At 43.3% G+C, this 14,593-nt stretch overlaps 1 protein-coding gene across 4 annotated transcripts in view; it reads left to right on the top strand.

The window, feature by feature from the left end:
- The window catches only part of pop1 (POP1 homolog, ribonuclease P/MRP subunit), a 66,296-nt gene that overhangs the window by 25,488 nt on the left and 26,215 nt on the right, over positions 1–14,593 (top strand). For all 4 annotated transcript variants that reach the window (XM_034173840.1, XM_034173839.1, XM_034173838.1 and 1 more), the window contains exons 7-11: positions 7,895–8,073; positions 8,718–8,980; positions 9,072–9,165; positions 9,240–9,348; positions 9,454–9,573. In XM_034173840.1, the coding sequence (XP_034029731.1) occupies positions 7,895–8,073; positions 8,718–8,980; positions 9,072–9,165; positions 9,240–9,348; positions 9,454–9,573 (765 nt within the window). The remainder of the gene's footprint in view (positions 1–7,894; positions 8,074–8,717; positions 8,981–9,071; positions 9,166–9,239; positions 9,349–9,453; positions 9,574–14,593) is intronic.

Genomic DNA, 14,593 nt, shown 5'->3' on the forward strand with positions numbered 1-14,593 from the left:
CAGGAAATATGGGTGTGTTACATGGTGAATCTGGACATGGCACTATTACTCCTGCTGTTAATAAATTCTCTATTACTGGCCTGATTCCTTCAATTGCATCAGGTTTCAATGGATACTGTCTTACACATGGTCTGTATTCTGTTTTTGGTCTTATAACTACAGGTTGTGCATTTTTTATCAGTCCTACGTCTGAAGGACCTGTTGTCCACAATCCTGATGGTACAGAAGAGAGAAGATCATCCTCTTCAGGACTCAACTGAAACACTCAGGATTGTGAAGTGGACACATCAATGTGTGTTCCAGCTGTCAGCACCAATGAGACATTAACTGGCACTTTATACAATTTAGTTGATGGACTGAACTCCGTTTGTGGTCCAACTCTGCTCCAATCAGTGGCTGACAAAGCTGTTATGACTGTCAGTCCCAATTCTTGCCATTCTGTCAAATATGGCTTACAAAGTGACACATGCAAAGGCATATCTGTGAATCTCAACTTTAAAATGTCCTCAGTGGCACCTGTCACTGTTATGACAGCTGTTGAGTTGCCATCATGAATCAAATCGGTCATTGTCAGCTTCACAGGTGAAATGTTTTTCAATTTGTTTTCATAGTCACCATCCGGACCTGGAAGATCTTTATGCCACATTGTGACATGCAGGTCAGGTGGTGACATCTTTTGTTCAGGATTTTTTAGTAGGGCTGTCGCTTGCAAGACGACATCTTTACCCCATCCTGCAGCATCTTCTTCTGAAATGTCAAATGTATAGTAATAGTGGAATGTGGGGTCATCGCTTTCTTCTCTTACCATGTTAACGCCTCCTGTGCGTTCAACAACTAATTTCCCTTGTTCCACAATTATGGACAAGCCCAATGCAGTCAATCCGTCTCGTCCTAAAAGGTTAACTGGACATTGTGGCATGCTCAACACTGACATACTACATGTCAGGCCAAATGGATCTGCCAACGTTATGGGTTTAGTGATAGGGACGTCTGATGTTTGTCCATTTGCAGAGCGAACCCTAAAAATTTCGTTGCTTAATTGATGGACAGGTATGTTGTCATTACATGTGGTTCTACATGCTCCTGTATCACAAAGGAATGTCACTGGTCGTCCATTTACCAACAAAGTCACTTCTGGTTTTGGTACCGGATTTCCCAGTAAGGCACACAGATCCATATCACAATCAGACTGCCTACCTGATGTGGAATCATGGATTATGGATTCTAGTCATTGTGGATACTGTGGCTGCGGAGGATTATTCCGTTGTGGAATTCCTCCTGCTGCTCCCTCAGTAGGTGGATTCGGACAATTTCTATACATATGTCCCTCTCTTCCACAGTTCCAACAAATTAGGGGACCCCGTGGTGGCCCTCCCTGTCTGTGCTGCTGTTGTGGTTGCCATGGTCCTTGACGTTGTGGCTGTCCACCTTGTCTATTTTGCCATGGCTTTTGGGGGCGTTTGCACTGCTTCTGCTGTCTTAAGTTACCCTGTTGGTAACATATTTCATCATCTCCGTGTGCTACATACACTCCTTTGTTGCTGTTCCCTGTCTTTTTCTGCTTTAAGACTCCTTCTGCATGACAGCAGTGTGTATGTGTTTCTTCCAATGTGCCTATAGGCAATCCAATCCAATGTTTCTGTATCCAAGCTTTTATATCCTTATTGGAATGTTGGATCAGAGCGTTTTTCAATTGTTGTTCATACACTGGTGTTCCTGGCAATATGCCACTATGGACCCTAAATACACTCTCAAATCTGCATCTAAACTCTGTCCATGGTTCTCCTTCTTTCTGAGTTGTCCTGGTAATTTCAGTATAATTTATCTTTGGTCCTAACACACCTTTTGCACGTGTAATCATAGCTTCCACTCTTGTTTTCAAGACTGGATTATCATGTGGCAATGGTACGCCATCCTGGTCTGCAGGATTCCAGTCTCCGCGTATCTGACTCCATTTAGGGCCGCATGCTTTCATCCACACCTGTTGGACTTCAGGTCCACTAAGGTGGTAAGAACTTCTAATGTTTTCTATATCCTGCATAAATCCCTCAATATCGACATGTGGCGATGGTATCATGTCGACTGCTGCTTTGATATCATCAGCATTCCATGTTCGATATACGAGCATGGTTGATCGATGTCCTGCTGTTCCTGCACGAGGATTTGGTACTTCTATCATAGGATAGGCACCTCCCTGGTCACTGTGTTCCACCATGGGAGGGGCTGTAGGCACTTTCGCTTGACTGCGTGTTTGTGGTTTTTCTGGTTTTTCACTTTTTACCTTAGGTTTTACTGCCAAATCATACTGTGGTGGCGGTACATCGTCATCCTCTGGTAGAGGAGATGAAGGTGTTGTTGTCACCGACGATCCAGCCGGCGGTGGTTGCTGAGGCTGTTCTGGTTCTCTGCGCTGAATTATCACATCTTCTTCTGCCTTACCTACAGCTTTCTTTTTCCTTGCTTTCTCTAATCGTCGCTTCTCTGCTCCCTTCTGTCTGTTCTCTGCTTCCTCCTCCCAAAATGCCACTAAATCTGCCCCTACTTTCTGCATCTTTTTCTCATCACCTTTATGTTTCTGTTCTAACTCCTTCTTTAGCTTCTGTATACTGATCAGGTTCAGTCGTCCGTCAAAGTCATGTTTATTTATCCAGGTCTCCAATTTCTTTGTTGCTTTTGGATTTTTTGCTTCCATAAATTTCCAGTCGTCAGTTGATAAATTTTCCTTCTTTTTAGACGTCTTACCCCCCATTTTTATTATCCCTTGTTATAATTTGGACTTCAGACGGGGGCACACCTAGGGTGTTCTAAATCTGAAGTTTTCACACTTTCTTTGGACGTGACAATTAATTTGCCGTCGTGTGGTTGATTCCTTTCACCTCCCCGTAGGAAGCGGAATCACTTGCCTGCTGCTTCCACACGCACGGTTGTCACTAACGTTGTCCAAAGTATTACACTTTCACACAGTTATTTACACTTACACAAAACACTATTTACACATAGAAACACTTTTAATAATCGTACGCGTATTCTTATGCCAGGGGAGCTCGCCCTCTCGTGAAATTTAACTAATGTCCTGCATTAGGGGACTCCGCCGTCCCTGCCAAATTTAACTGCTTTTTTACAGTGCACGTATTTCTACCCGGGATTTCCTTTACGTATTAAAACAGAGGAGTCCGTATCCTCCTTCCGGAATTTAACTACGTGCGTCCCTCGCAACCGTAGAGGAGTCCGCCCTCCTTACAGAGTTTAACTGTGTTTCATTAACAGACGATTCTGTATCATCGCTTACGGAGTTTAACTGTTTTATGTGATCACTTTTATCCCCTACCGGTACGCGTATATAAACAGAGGAGTCCGCACCCTCCTTACAGAGTTTAACTGCTTTGCATTAACAGACGATTCTGTATCATCGCTTGCGGAATTTAACTGTTTATGTGATCTGATCACCACTCACTCAGTACTATTTACAAAGAAATTTTACTCACTGACTCGACTTCCTGTCTGTCTTCTTCGGGAAAATCTCGTCAACCAGACGATGCCAACGGTGGTCGACAATTGCAGACACGATCAATCGATCGATCGGACCTTGGCCAAGGATTTACGTCTGGACTTGGCGACCTCCGCTGGACACCTCCGGTGTTGTTGAGATCCCGGACGTAGCCCCCAGTCAATGTTGGGTATTTTCTCCTCCAAACATTTTTAAAACCTTTAACAAGACAAACAGAGTCAAGAAACACCAGTGAGACAGAAAGTCAAATTTTACGCGCGGAGTGCAGTCAGGCTGTACACCAAGGCTACACTAAAGTCTGGCCTGCGCTTCGCTCTTTTTATTAGTGAATCCCTCATCACATAAACAAAAACTTGTCCTAAGGGTGGGGGAATGACGCAAGACAAGTTTCTTCCCGTAACATAAACACACACGTCAATAAGTGCAGCTGTAAGCAAAAACAGTTTCTTTTCTTTTACTCTTATCGTCGAAGGTCAGCACATCTTGTTCGCAGTTATCAGCTGTTCTGCATCTGCCTGGAACACTAAGCATCACATCACAATCAGAATAATAATAAGTACATCCAGCTTCTCATTCCCAGTTCAGATTGACCCCAGCATGCTAAAACAAGGTTGAATAACACGTACATTCTCGGGTTTAAGTGCAAACAGCACAACACCGTTCTCATCAGAAAGAAGACAAAAGGTACAAATGTTTAACAGTGATAACATATATATATATAAAATCTTTAACACTAAGCACTAAGTCAGACAAAAGGTCTGAAAATTCACAGAGAAACTCACAGTAACGACCAGGTGGACGATAGATAATAACAAATAAAACTGGTTTTTGGGACTTCCAATTTGGATGGACAAGACTAAGAGACAAGCTTTCAAATGAATTAAAGCTCTGTCTGGGTTTTTGATTAATTAATAAGCTGGAATGGAAGATTGCTGCTAATCCTCCGCCCCGGCCGTGCTACGAGCATTCTGACAGTTAGTGTGACTCTGGGGTGTTGACTCATTTAAACTAACATATTCATCCTGCTGTAACCAGGTTTCTGTTAGGCAGAATAAATAAATATGTTGATCAATTATTATATCATTTACCAACAGGGACTTAGAAGAGAGAGACCTAATGTTTAATAGACCACATTTAACTGTTTTAGTCTGTGGTGCAGTTGAAGGTGCTATATTATTTTTTCTTTTTGAATTTTTATGCTTAAATAGATTTTTGCTGGTTATTGGTAGTCTGGGAGCAGGCACCATCTCTACGGGGATGGGGTAATGAGGGGATGGCAGGGGGAGAGAAGCTGCAGAGAGGTGTGTAAGACTACAACTCTGCTTCCTGGTCCCAACCCTGGATAGTCACGGTTTGGAGGATTTAAGAAAATTGGCCAGATTTCTAGAAATGAGAGCTGCTCCATCCAAAGTGGGATGGATGCCGTGTCTCCTAACAAGACCAGGTTTTCCCCAGAAGCTTTGCCAATTATCTATGAAGCCCACCTCATTTTTTGGACACCACTCAGACAGCCAGCAATTCAAGGAGAACATGCGGCTAAACATGTCACTCCCGGTCTGATTGGGGAGGGGCCCAGAGAAAACTACAGAGTCCGACATTGTTTTTGCAAAGTTACACACCGATTTAATGTTAATTTTAGTGACCTCCGATTGGCGTAACCGGGTGTCATTACTGCCGACGTGAATTACAATCTTACCAAATTTACGCTTAGCCTTAGCCAGCAGTTTCAAATTTCCTTCAATGTCGCCTGCTCTGGCCCCCGGAAAACAATTGACTATGGTTGCTGGTGTCGCTAACTTCACATTTCGCAAAACAGAGTCGCCAATAACCAGAGTTTGATCCTCGGCGGGTGTGTCGTCGAGTGGGGAAAAATGGTTAGAGATGTGAACGGGTTGGCGGTGTACACAGGGCTTCTGTTTAGAACTACGCTTCCTCCTCACAGTCACCCAGTCAGCCTGCTTTCCCGGCTGCTTGGGATCTGCCAGGGGGTAACTTAATGGCGGCTAAGCTACCTTGGTCCGCACCGACTACAGGGGCCTGGCTAACTGTAGAATTTTCCACGGTGCGGAGCCGAGTCTCCAATTCGCCCAGCCTGGCCTCCAAAGCTACGAATAAGCTACACTTATTACAAGTACCGTTACTGCTAAAGGAGGCTGAGGAATAACTAAACATTTCACACCCAGAGCAGAAAAGTGCGGGAGAGACAGGAGAAGCCGCCATGCTAAATCGGCTAAGAGCTAGTAGCTACGCTAAGCTAGCGGATTCCTAAAAACACGCAAAGTGAATAATGTGTAAATAATTTAGAGGTGATTCAGCAGAAGGAGTGCTTTAGTTAAGGCACGTAAAGATTACACTGGGAAACAAATCGTAATCTAGATAACTAGATCAATCTAACTGCGCAGATTAAACAGCTAACAGATACAGAAAAACACCGCTGTGCTCCGGAACAGGAAGTGATACAATACCGCAGTGAGAGCCAACCATCAGTAGAGGCAATCAATCATCATCATCATCATTATTCAAACACAAATCCTCAACATTTTCACACAAAAATGTGATCTTTTTATTTTCTGAGAACTATTTGTATTTATTTTAATTTGCTGTTGAATACATCTGTGTTGATGCTGTTTATTTCAGTCACACCTGTATGACTGTAGCTTTCAGCCAGGAGATGATGTCATCAGGCGGCATCCAACTTTCGCTGGGCTTTTTGACCCTGAACCACAACGCCCTCCAGTTGGTGGGTCGGCAGTGGTGGACAATTGCTGCTCATCCACTGCCTCCCCCAACCTACGGACAGCTGTCTTCCTCTCCTTTCCTGCTATCCCAAAAGCTCTGAGGGTCTGCCAGTCAGACTGATCTGGAAACCTCTACAACCAGCTTCAGCTGGGGACAGCCAGCCCTGCCACTCTTTGTCCGTACGCTGCTCGATGAGGTCTTGATACTTGGAAGCTTTCCTCTCGCGCACCTTCCCATGGGACCGTCAGCTCAATCAGAATGAGGTCAAGATCTAAATTCTGGGGTGATCGTGCTTTTGTGGTAGCTGGCCCCAGACTGTGGAACAAGCTACCTCTCGATTCACGCACTATTTCCGACCTAGCACTTTTTAAATCTAAGTTAAAGACTTATTTATTTAAATTGGCTTTTAACACCTAGTGGGGAGGTGACATGTTCTGTTTTTATGTGCCATTCTAAATTTATTGCATGTGTGTTTTATTTTTATAAATCTGTGTTTTTACCGTTAAGCACTTTGGACACCATTTGGCACTGTAAACTGCTTTAGAAATAAATATTGATTGATCTTTTTTGACCGTTCCAATCATAAGAATTAAGTCAGGCCTCAGCCATGTTTGCACAAATTGGGCGAAGATTAGTCTCCTTCTCAAATCCACTCTTATCTCCCACAGCTGCGCTGCCTGTAGGAGGCTCTTCTTAGTCTTCTTGGGGGCTGGGTGCTTCTCCCCTTCCCTGACAAACTGCGTGGCTGGTGCCGGACTTTCATTGGACTGACTCTTTTCCAGACTCACCCGCTCCAAGATGTCGGCCATTGAGCAGAGGACTTTATCATGACACCACTTGTATCTTCCCTGGCTAAGAGCAGTCTTGCATCCTGCCAGTATGTGTGCCATGGTTCCTCTCTCTCCACATAGCCTGCACAGTGGGTCATCCTCATTCCTCATCTGTAAAGGTTTGAGGGTGATGGAAGGGTGTCGCACACTGAACGGAACAGCAAAGAGATGTGAAAGAGCTCCAGCCTTAAGAGCTCAAGCCACCTGATCTTCCGCTTCTGCAGGTCCCACTTTGTCCAGGCCACTTGTGATCCGAGTTCCAGGCCCTATACCTTTGCCTCTCCTCCACCAGGACCTCTACTTGGATCATGTCTCTCCTCTGCCTTGTGTCTGCTTTACCCCACTGCTGAAATTAGGTCGGTCTGAGTCCTTGCCTCGCGGTGCAAGGGTTCCCAGTGATGTCCTTCAGCTTCAGCGTACTTAATGGTTGTTGATGCCCATTTGCGTCCTGATATCATGGTGACGCCTGTGCGCCTGATTTTTTTCATCTTTGGAATCTTGTGACACCATCGCCACTGTGCACTTGGCCACCTTGTATTCTTCAACCACTGAAGATTAAATATCAATGGGTTTGAAAATGTCATCTTGTGTTTTCAGAAATTGTATAGTTTTATTCATTGCTAACTTTTTTAACTAACAATTGGGGGGGGGGGGGGGGGGGGGGGTTAATTTGTTATGGGTGTGTTTTTCTGACAAAGCCAGAAAAACAGTTCATGTTGAGAGAAATTAAGGTTCTGCCTCATGTTAAATAAGTGCTAGAAAATGCAGGTTTGATTGATTTCTAGTGCAAAGAGTTGATGTTGGTCTGTGCTTTCAGGTCCTACGTTTGCTGCAGCTTTGTGTCTGTCGGGACAAAAACAGGGCAGCGTGGTACTCTTCAGAGCAGGACGGTACCCATCGCAAGCTCTTGGACCTGTGACGTTCCTCTGGAGACCCCGCACCCTGGGCTCAGCTCACAGGCAGCTGTGGATCTGGTGTCATCCCAGTCTAAAGCAGGTACAGTGAGTTTTAGAATTCCTGATTATTTGTGGTCCAGTGTGTGCCTTTTCAAAATTGAATGAAACTCAGTTGGTGACGAGGACCTGATGTGTCATTCTGCGGCGACTCCTTTCTGCCAGCAAAGGAATGCAGGTGAAGTTGAAGAAATTTTTATCAAACCACAAACTTTCAGCATGTAATAAAGCTGATATATTAAAATAATGCAGCTCCACAGATCTTAGATGCCTAAGATGCCTAAATAATTTGTGCGTTGTTGCCTTGTGGAATCTCCATGTGTACATGTGATTGGACACACTGAGCTCTTTGGTGGTTTGCTGGTAGGCACTGTAACAAAAACAAAACAAAACATGGGCCTGTTAAGTAGCTTGTCAAGCCTTGTTGCTAATCGCAGGGTCCTGGTGACCACTAGAGGCTGCTGTTGCTTGTTTTGTTCATTGCAGGCTGCAGCTGAACTTTCAGTTAAACAGACGTCCCTCATTTGGAACAATTGACTGTTGATGACATAATTTAACTTATCTCCCAGGAAGAGGTTGAAAACAGCATTTGAGAAGTAATATTGGGGAAGAAACTACAACACTAACGTGTAAATAGGCTGATGTTTTTGTTCCATTTTAACTCCAGACACCATGTGCTCCTTCCAGGACCTTCTCCCCGAGTTACAGAGTGTGTGCCAGTGTTGTGAGGCTGTAATTCCTCCAGCTGTTCCTGTGGTGACGCCTGCACAGGATGTTCCTAATACACAACCAGAACAGACCCCTGAACCAACACAGACCCCCGGGACTAAAAGGAAGGGGAGCCGCCTGGAGGCGAGGGAACCTCCAGCTAAGAAAATCTTGGGAGATGGAACGAGATCTCCCACCACCCCAGTGACCTGGAAGTCCACCTCAACTGGAATAGTTATAAAGTCAGTGCGTTTTCCTTTCAGTGGTATAGCTTCAGTTCACTGTGATTTCGCTGCAAACCGTGATGTGATTTCTTTTGCGTACCTGTTGCAGTGACCTCACAATGGAGATTGTACGCTATCGCCTGATTGGACCGCATTCTCATTCTGTGCTCACAGAAACTTTGGAAGCCGCCACCATCTGTGATGTGAGAATTTTAAGATTATCAACATGAAAACATATGTATATATTTTTCTTATTTTTAATTTTCTTAATTTTCAGGAAATGGATAACGCTCAGCCATCTTCTCTGTGGTGGCCTGAACTTTGTAAAGATGACGCTAAGAAGAAGCTACATCAACAACAAGCTGATGTTTTTCACATACTGAAAGGTTTCTTTTGTGTTTCAGTGCAGCTTGACGTGTTCTTCTCTCTGTTTTTCCACTTTGGTTGTTTGTCTGTATCAACACCTTTCTAACTGTGACTCTTTTATCCAGGCTGCTATTCGACCGGAGAGCTTCCCGCAGGCACAGTGTTGGGTTTAACAGTTGATGACCCCAGGCTGACCTTGCCAACTGAGAAGGTTAAAGCGCCGGTCTGTGTAGAGCAGCCAAAAGGTAAAATTGTATCTAATGTGCTGGAGCCATTTTTCTACTGTTGAGTGCCAAAAAAACCACAACTTCCATAGGCCAGTTCCACCTGCAGGTTTAGTTCCTGCTGATGAGTCCACAATGCTGAAAAATAATAATAATAATTGCATTTTATCATTTCATAGACTATGTTCAGGGAAATTGGATTTATTTTGTCAAATCATATTTTTGTGACAGACTGCCCACACTCTTATTTGCAAGTGATCAGATTCGTGTGTCCACGCGTTCCATTATCAACATGTATATCTTTCTGGGTTGCTGTAGTAATGATGAGGTGTCAGTAATATCACAGCATCTTCACAACTTCTACAGTGTGATCTGTGCTGCATTTCCTGAATTGTACCATAATGTACACAACCAGCACTGTTCCCAGTAAACCACTCAAATCGTTAATATCGTTATAGAATACCAACACAGTGCAGAGTAGCTACCTAAACTCTGTAAGTGAGATAGAGTATCTCGTCAATAGTTTTACATCCTCATTGAAGACAACTTTGGATGCTGTAGCTCCTCTAAAAAAGAGCTTTAAATCAGAAGTGCCTGACTCCGTGGTATAACTCACAAACTCGTAGCTTAAAGCAGATAACCCGTAAGTTGGAGAGGAAATGGCGTCTCACTAATTTAGAAGATCTTCACTTAGCCTGGAAAAAGAGTCTGTTGCTCTATAAAAAAGCCCTCCGTAAAGCTAGGACATCTTTCTACTCATCACTAATTGAAGAAAATAAGAACAACCCCAGGTTTCTTTTCAGCACTGTAGCCAGGCTGACAAAGAGTCAGAGCTCTATTGAGCTGAGTATTCCATTAACTTTAACTAGTAATGACTTCATGACTTTCTTTGCTAACAAAATTTTAACTATTAGAGAAAAAATTACTCATAACCATCCCAAAGACGTATCGTTATCTTTGGCTGCTTTCAGTGATGCCGGTATTTGGTTAGACTCTTTCTCTCCGATTGTTCTGTCTGAGTTATTTTCATTAGTTACTTCATCCAAACCATCAACATGTTTATTAGACCCCATTCCTACCAGGCTGCTCAAGGAAGCCCTACCATTATTTAATGCTTCGATCTTAAATATGATCAATCTATCTTTGTTAGTTGGCTATGTACCACAGGCTTTTAAGGTGGCAGTAATTAAACCATTACTTAAAAAGCCATCACTTGACCCAGCTATCTTAGCTAATTATAGGCCAATCTCCAACCTTCCTTTTCTCTCAAAAATTCTTGAAAGGGTAGTTGTAAAACAGCTAACTGATCATCTGCAGAGGAATGGTCTATTTGAAGAGTTTCAGTCAGGTTTTAGAATTCATCATAGTACAGAAACAGCATTAGTAAAGGTTACAAATGATCTTCTTATGGCCTCGGACAGTGGACTCATCTCTGTGCTTGTTCTGTTAGACCTCAGTGCTGCTTTTGATACTGTTGACCATAAAATTTTATTACAGAGATTAGAGCATGCCATAGGTATTAAAGGCACTGCGCTGCGGTGGTTTGAATCATATTTGTCTAATAGATTACAATTTGTTCATGTAAATGGGGAATCTTCTTCACAGACTAAAGTTAATTATGGAGTTCCACAAGGTTCTGTGGAACAGACATAAAGACATGGATGACCTCTAAAAGAGCAATATCTAAAGAGTATTTGTACCAACTTTAGTGCTTGTATCACCATTTGCATGATTGTTTCAGTTATCTGCTGCACTAAGAGCTGACTTTTGAAAAAAGTGTCAAACTCGGTGACTAAGCTTCCTTCTTTACCTTTGGGTATCCCGTAGATACAGAGATTATTTCGCCTACAGCAGCTCTCCAAATCCAACAGTTTATCTTGCATGACAGAGTTCTGCTTTATCACGGTGAGCAGCGTGTCTTTCAGTTCGAGGCATGCCAATTCTAGGTCAGCTATACATGATTGCGCTTCTGCGATGTTAGCATTTTGTTTCTGCAGCTCTTTCAAAACATCGTTTTTAAACTCACTCAGGTCTTGCTTCATATTTTCCTTGACATAATTTTTAAGATGGCCCAGATCCTCTCTCACGTCTTGTTTGAAGGATTGAAGTTCCTTCAAGAGTAATGCAAGCCCCTCTAACAGTGCGTTAGCCTCTCTTGGTGTTTCCTCGCCTTCGCCATTTTCTTCGTCCACAGCAGTATTAGCGTCGAGTGTGTCTTCGATTCCTTGCGGATGCTGCATTTTTTTGCCAGCCTTATTTTCTTTCATGTTTTCCCTCCTTTCATACCTCAATTATTCTGATTTTCTCACTATTTAAAATACTTAGGAGGTGTTTATCCAAACCGACGTTCAGGAGCTCTCTCTTACACGTCCATCTCCACGTGACACTAACCCGGAAGTCCACTCATTCAGGGTTTCAACTGTAGCAACATGCAACTCCAGCTCACTCACATTGTTTATTGAAATCCTGTTCACTTTGTCCACAGGTGAGTGTGTGATTACGTCTGTATTCAATATGTACCCATAATATGTACTGTATGGTGTTGCTTGCATGTTATTACAGGCAGAGGCACATAGCTACACTCAAACACTGTTTGCATGTTTGCATGTGATGATGCACATATAGAAACACGTAGTGTAGTATGTGTGTGTTTAGCTGTGTGTCTCTGCCTGTAATAACATACAAGCAACACCATAAGATAAGATAATCCTTTACCAGTGCCACGATGGGGAAATTTCCGATGTTACATCAGCACAGGGACAGTCACAGAACAATCAATCAATCAATCAATTTTTTTTATATAGCGCCAAATCACAACAAACAGTTGCCCCAAGGCGCTTTATATTGTAAGGCAAGGCCATACAATAATTATGTAAAACCCCAACGGTCAAAACGACCCCCTGTGAGCAAGCACTTGGCTACAGTGGGAAGGAAAAACTCCCTTTTAACAGGAAGAAACCTCCAGCAGAACCAGGCTCAGGGAGGGGCAGTCTTCTGCTGGGACTGGTTGGGGCTGAGGGAGAGAACCAGGAAAAAGACATGCTGTGGAGGGGAGCAGAGATCGATCACTAATGATTAAATGCAGAGTGGTGCATACAGAGCAAAAAGAGAAAGAAACAGTGCATCATGAGAACCCCCCAGCAGTCTACGTCTATAGCAGCATAACTAAGGGATGGTTCAGGGTCACCTGATCCAGCCCTAACTATAAGCTTTAGCAAAAAGGAAAGTTTTAAGCCTAATCTTAAAAGTAGAGAGGGTGTCTGTCTCCCTGATCTGAATTGGGAGCTGGTTCCACAGGAGAGGAGCCTGAAAGCTGAAGGCTCTGCCTCCCATTCTACTCTTACAAACCCTAGGAACTACAAGTAAGCCTGCAGTCTGAGAGCGAAGCGCTCTATTGGGGTGATATGGTACTACGAGGTCCCTAAGATAAGAAGGGACCTGATTATTCAAAACCTTATAAGTAAGAAGAAGAATTTTAAATTCTGTTCTAGAATTAACAGGAAGCCAATGAAGAGAGGCCAATATGGGTGAGATATGTTCTCTCCTTCTAGTCCCCGTCAGTACTCTAGCTGCAGCATTTTGAATTAACTGAAGGCTTTTTAGCTTTTTACATGGTCCAAACTATTCCTTTTTAAAACCCTGTTACCTCAACTAATAATTTGCATCATGTTTTACCAAAATTGGAGCAACTTTAACTTTTGACCCCTGTACAAACTGAAAGTGACCTTTGTCACCATTTTTGCTGTTTTTACCCCATAACTCCAGAACATTCAGCCATAGATAGTCCAAACTATACCTTTTTGGAATCTTTACGATCAGACAAATAATGTGGTGTAGTTTTCAAATTATTTGAGCATTTATAATTTTGACCCCTGTGTAATTCTTCAATTGACCCCTACTTGGCTGCCTATTGAAAATTCAAGTGGCCAGTCGGTTTGTTCAAAAGAGTAATATCTAAGGAGTATTTGTGCCAATTTTGGTGCTTGTATCACCATTTGCATGATTTTGCTCTAAATATCTCATTACCAGATGGCATAGATCTCCAGATTCAACGGGTGGTACAGATCGCTGTCGCAAAAACCACCTGCTACCTCACCTCCGAGGTCAATCATTGTGAATCTGCTGCAGTTTCATGTGAAGGAATTGATCCTCAGGAAGGCATGGCAGAAGATCGAATTAGATGGCAAATGGGTCTATTTCGATCGACTATACATCTGACACCATGGAGAAACGTTTGGCGTACAGACCGACTAAAGCAGTGCTGAAGGGGAAAGGGATCCGATTCCAGACGCCCTGCAACAAGATGATGTGTACTGGGATTCAGGTCTGAAGATCTATGAGAGTGCGGCTGAGGCGGCCCGGGACATGATGAAACGAGGGATTGAGGTGACAGTAACATCAAGGAAGAGCGCCAAATCGACCGCAGAGAAGCGGTTGACTGATCTCCTACCATGTAAACGTCCAGCTGTGCCGGACAAAGCCGCCCGGAGTGTGAAGGAGAGGCTCGCGGAGTTTAGAAGACCGTCACAACACTGAACTCAGCATGGCTAAATAACACACACTTTGGGCTATGGAATCATATCTCCCCCCCACCCTCGATTGGATCTGACAGAGAAACCAGAGAATTATTATCTCCCAAGTTGTTCCCTCTCGTAACTATAAAGCGCAGAGATTCTATTCAGTAGCCTTACGATGAATATATGGAAGCTTTGTTACCGACAGGAGTGTCTCAAGTATATGTTGAATGTTGGACAATTATAGTGAAAGTAGGATACCAGTTAATGGGTATCCTCGTAACACTATGGTGGGCCCCTACAGCGAAGAGGATCCATACCCACCAACAGGGAATATGAAGGATGGAGAAATTCATTCTTCGACTTTGAAGTCATAGTGTTTTTTGTTATATTGTTTGTTGGTGATTTTGTTGCGTTCGTCACAGTGAATAGGTTTATGTTGCTAATACAAACAAATGGAACAGAGAGCTACGGGGTACAGTAACTTCAAAGTAGCATCTTGGAATGTGAATGGTCTCAACAACCCA

The sequence above is a fragment of the Thalassophryne amazonica genome, chromosome 7 (genome assembly GCF_902500255.1).
Source record: "Thalassophryne amazonica chromosome 7, fThaAma1.1, whole genome shotgun sequence".
In the NCBI taxonomy this organism is placed as follows: Eukaryota; Metazoa; Chordata; class Actinopteri; order Batrachoidiformes; family Batrachoididae; genus Thalassophryne; species Thalassophryne amazonica.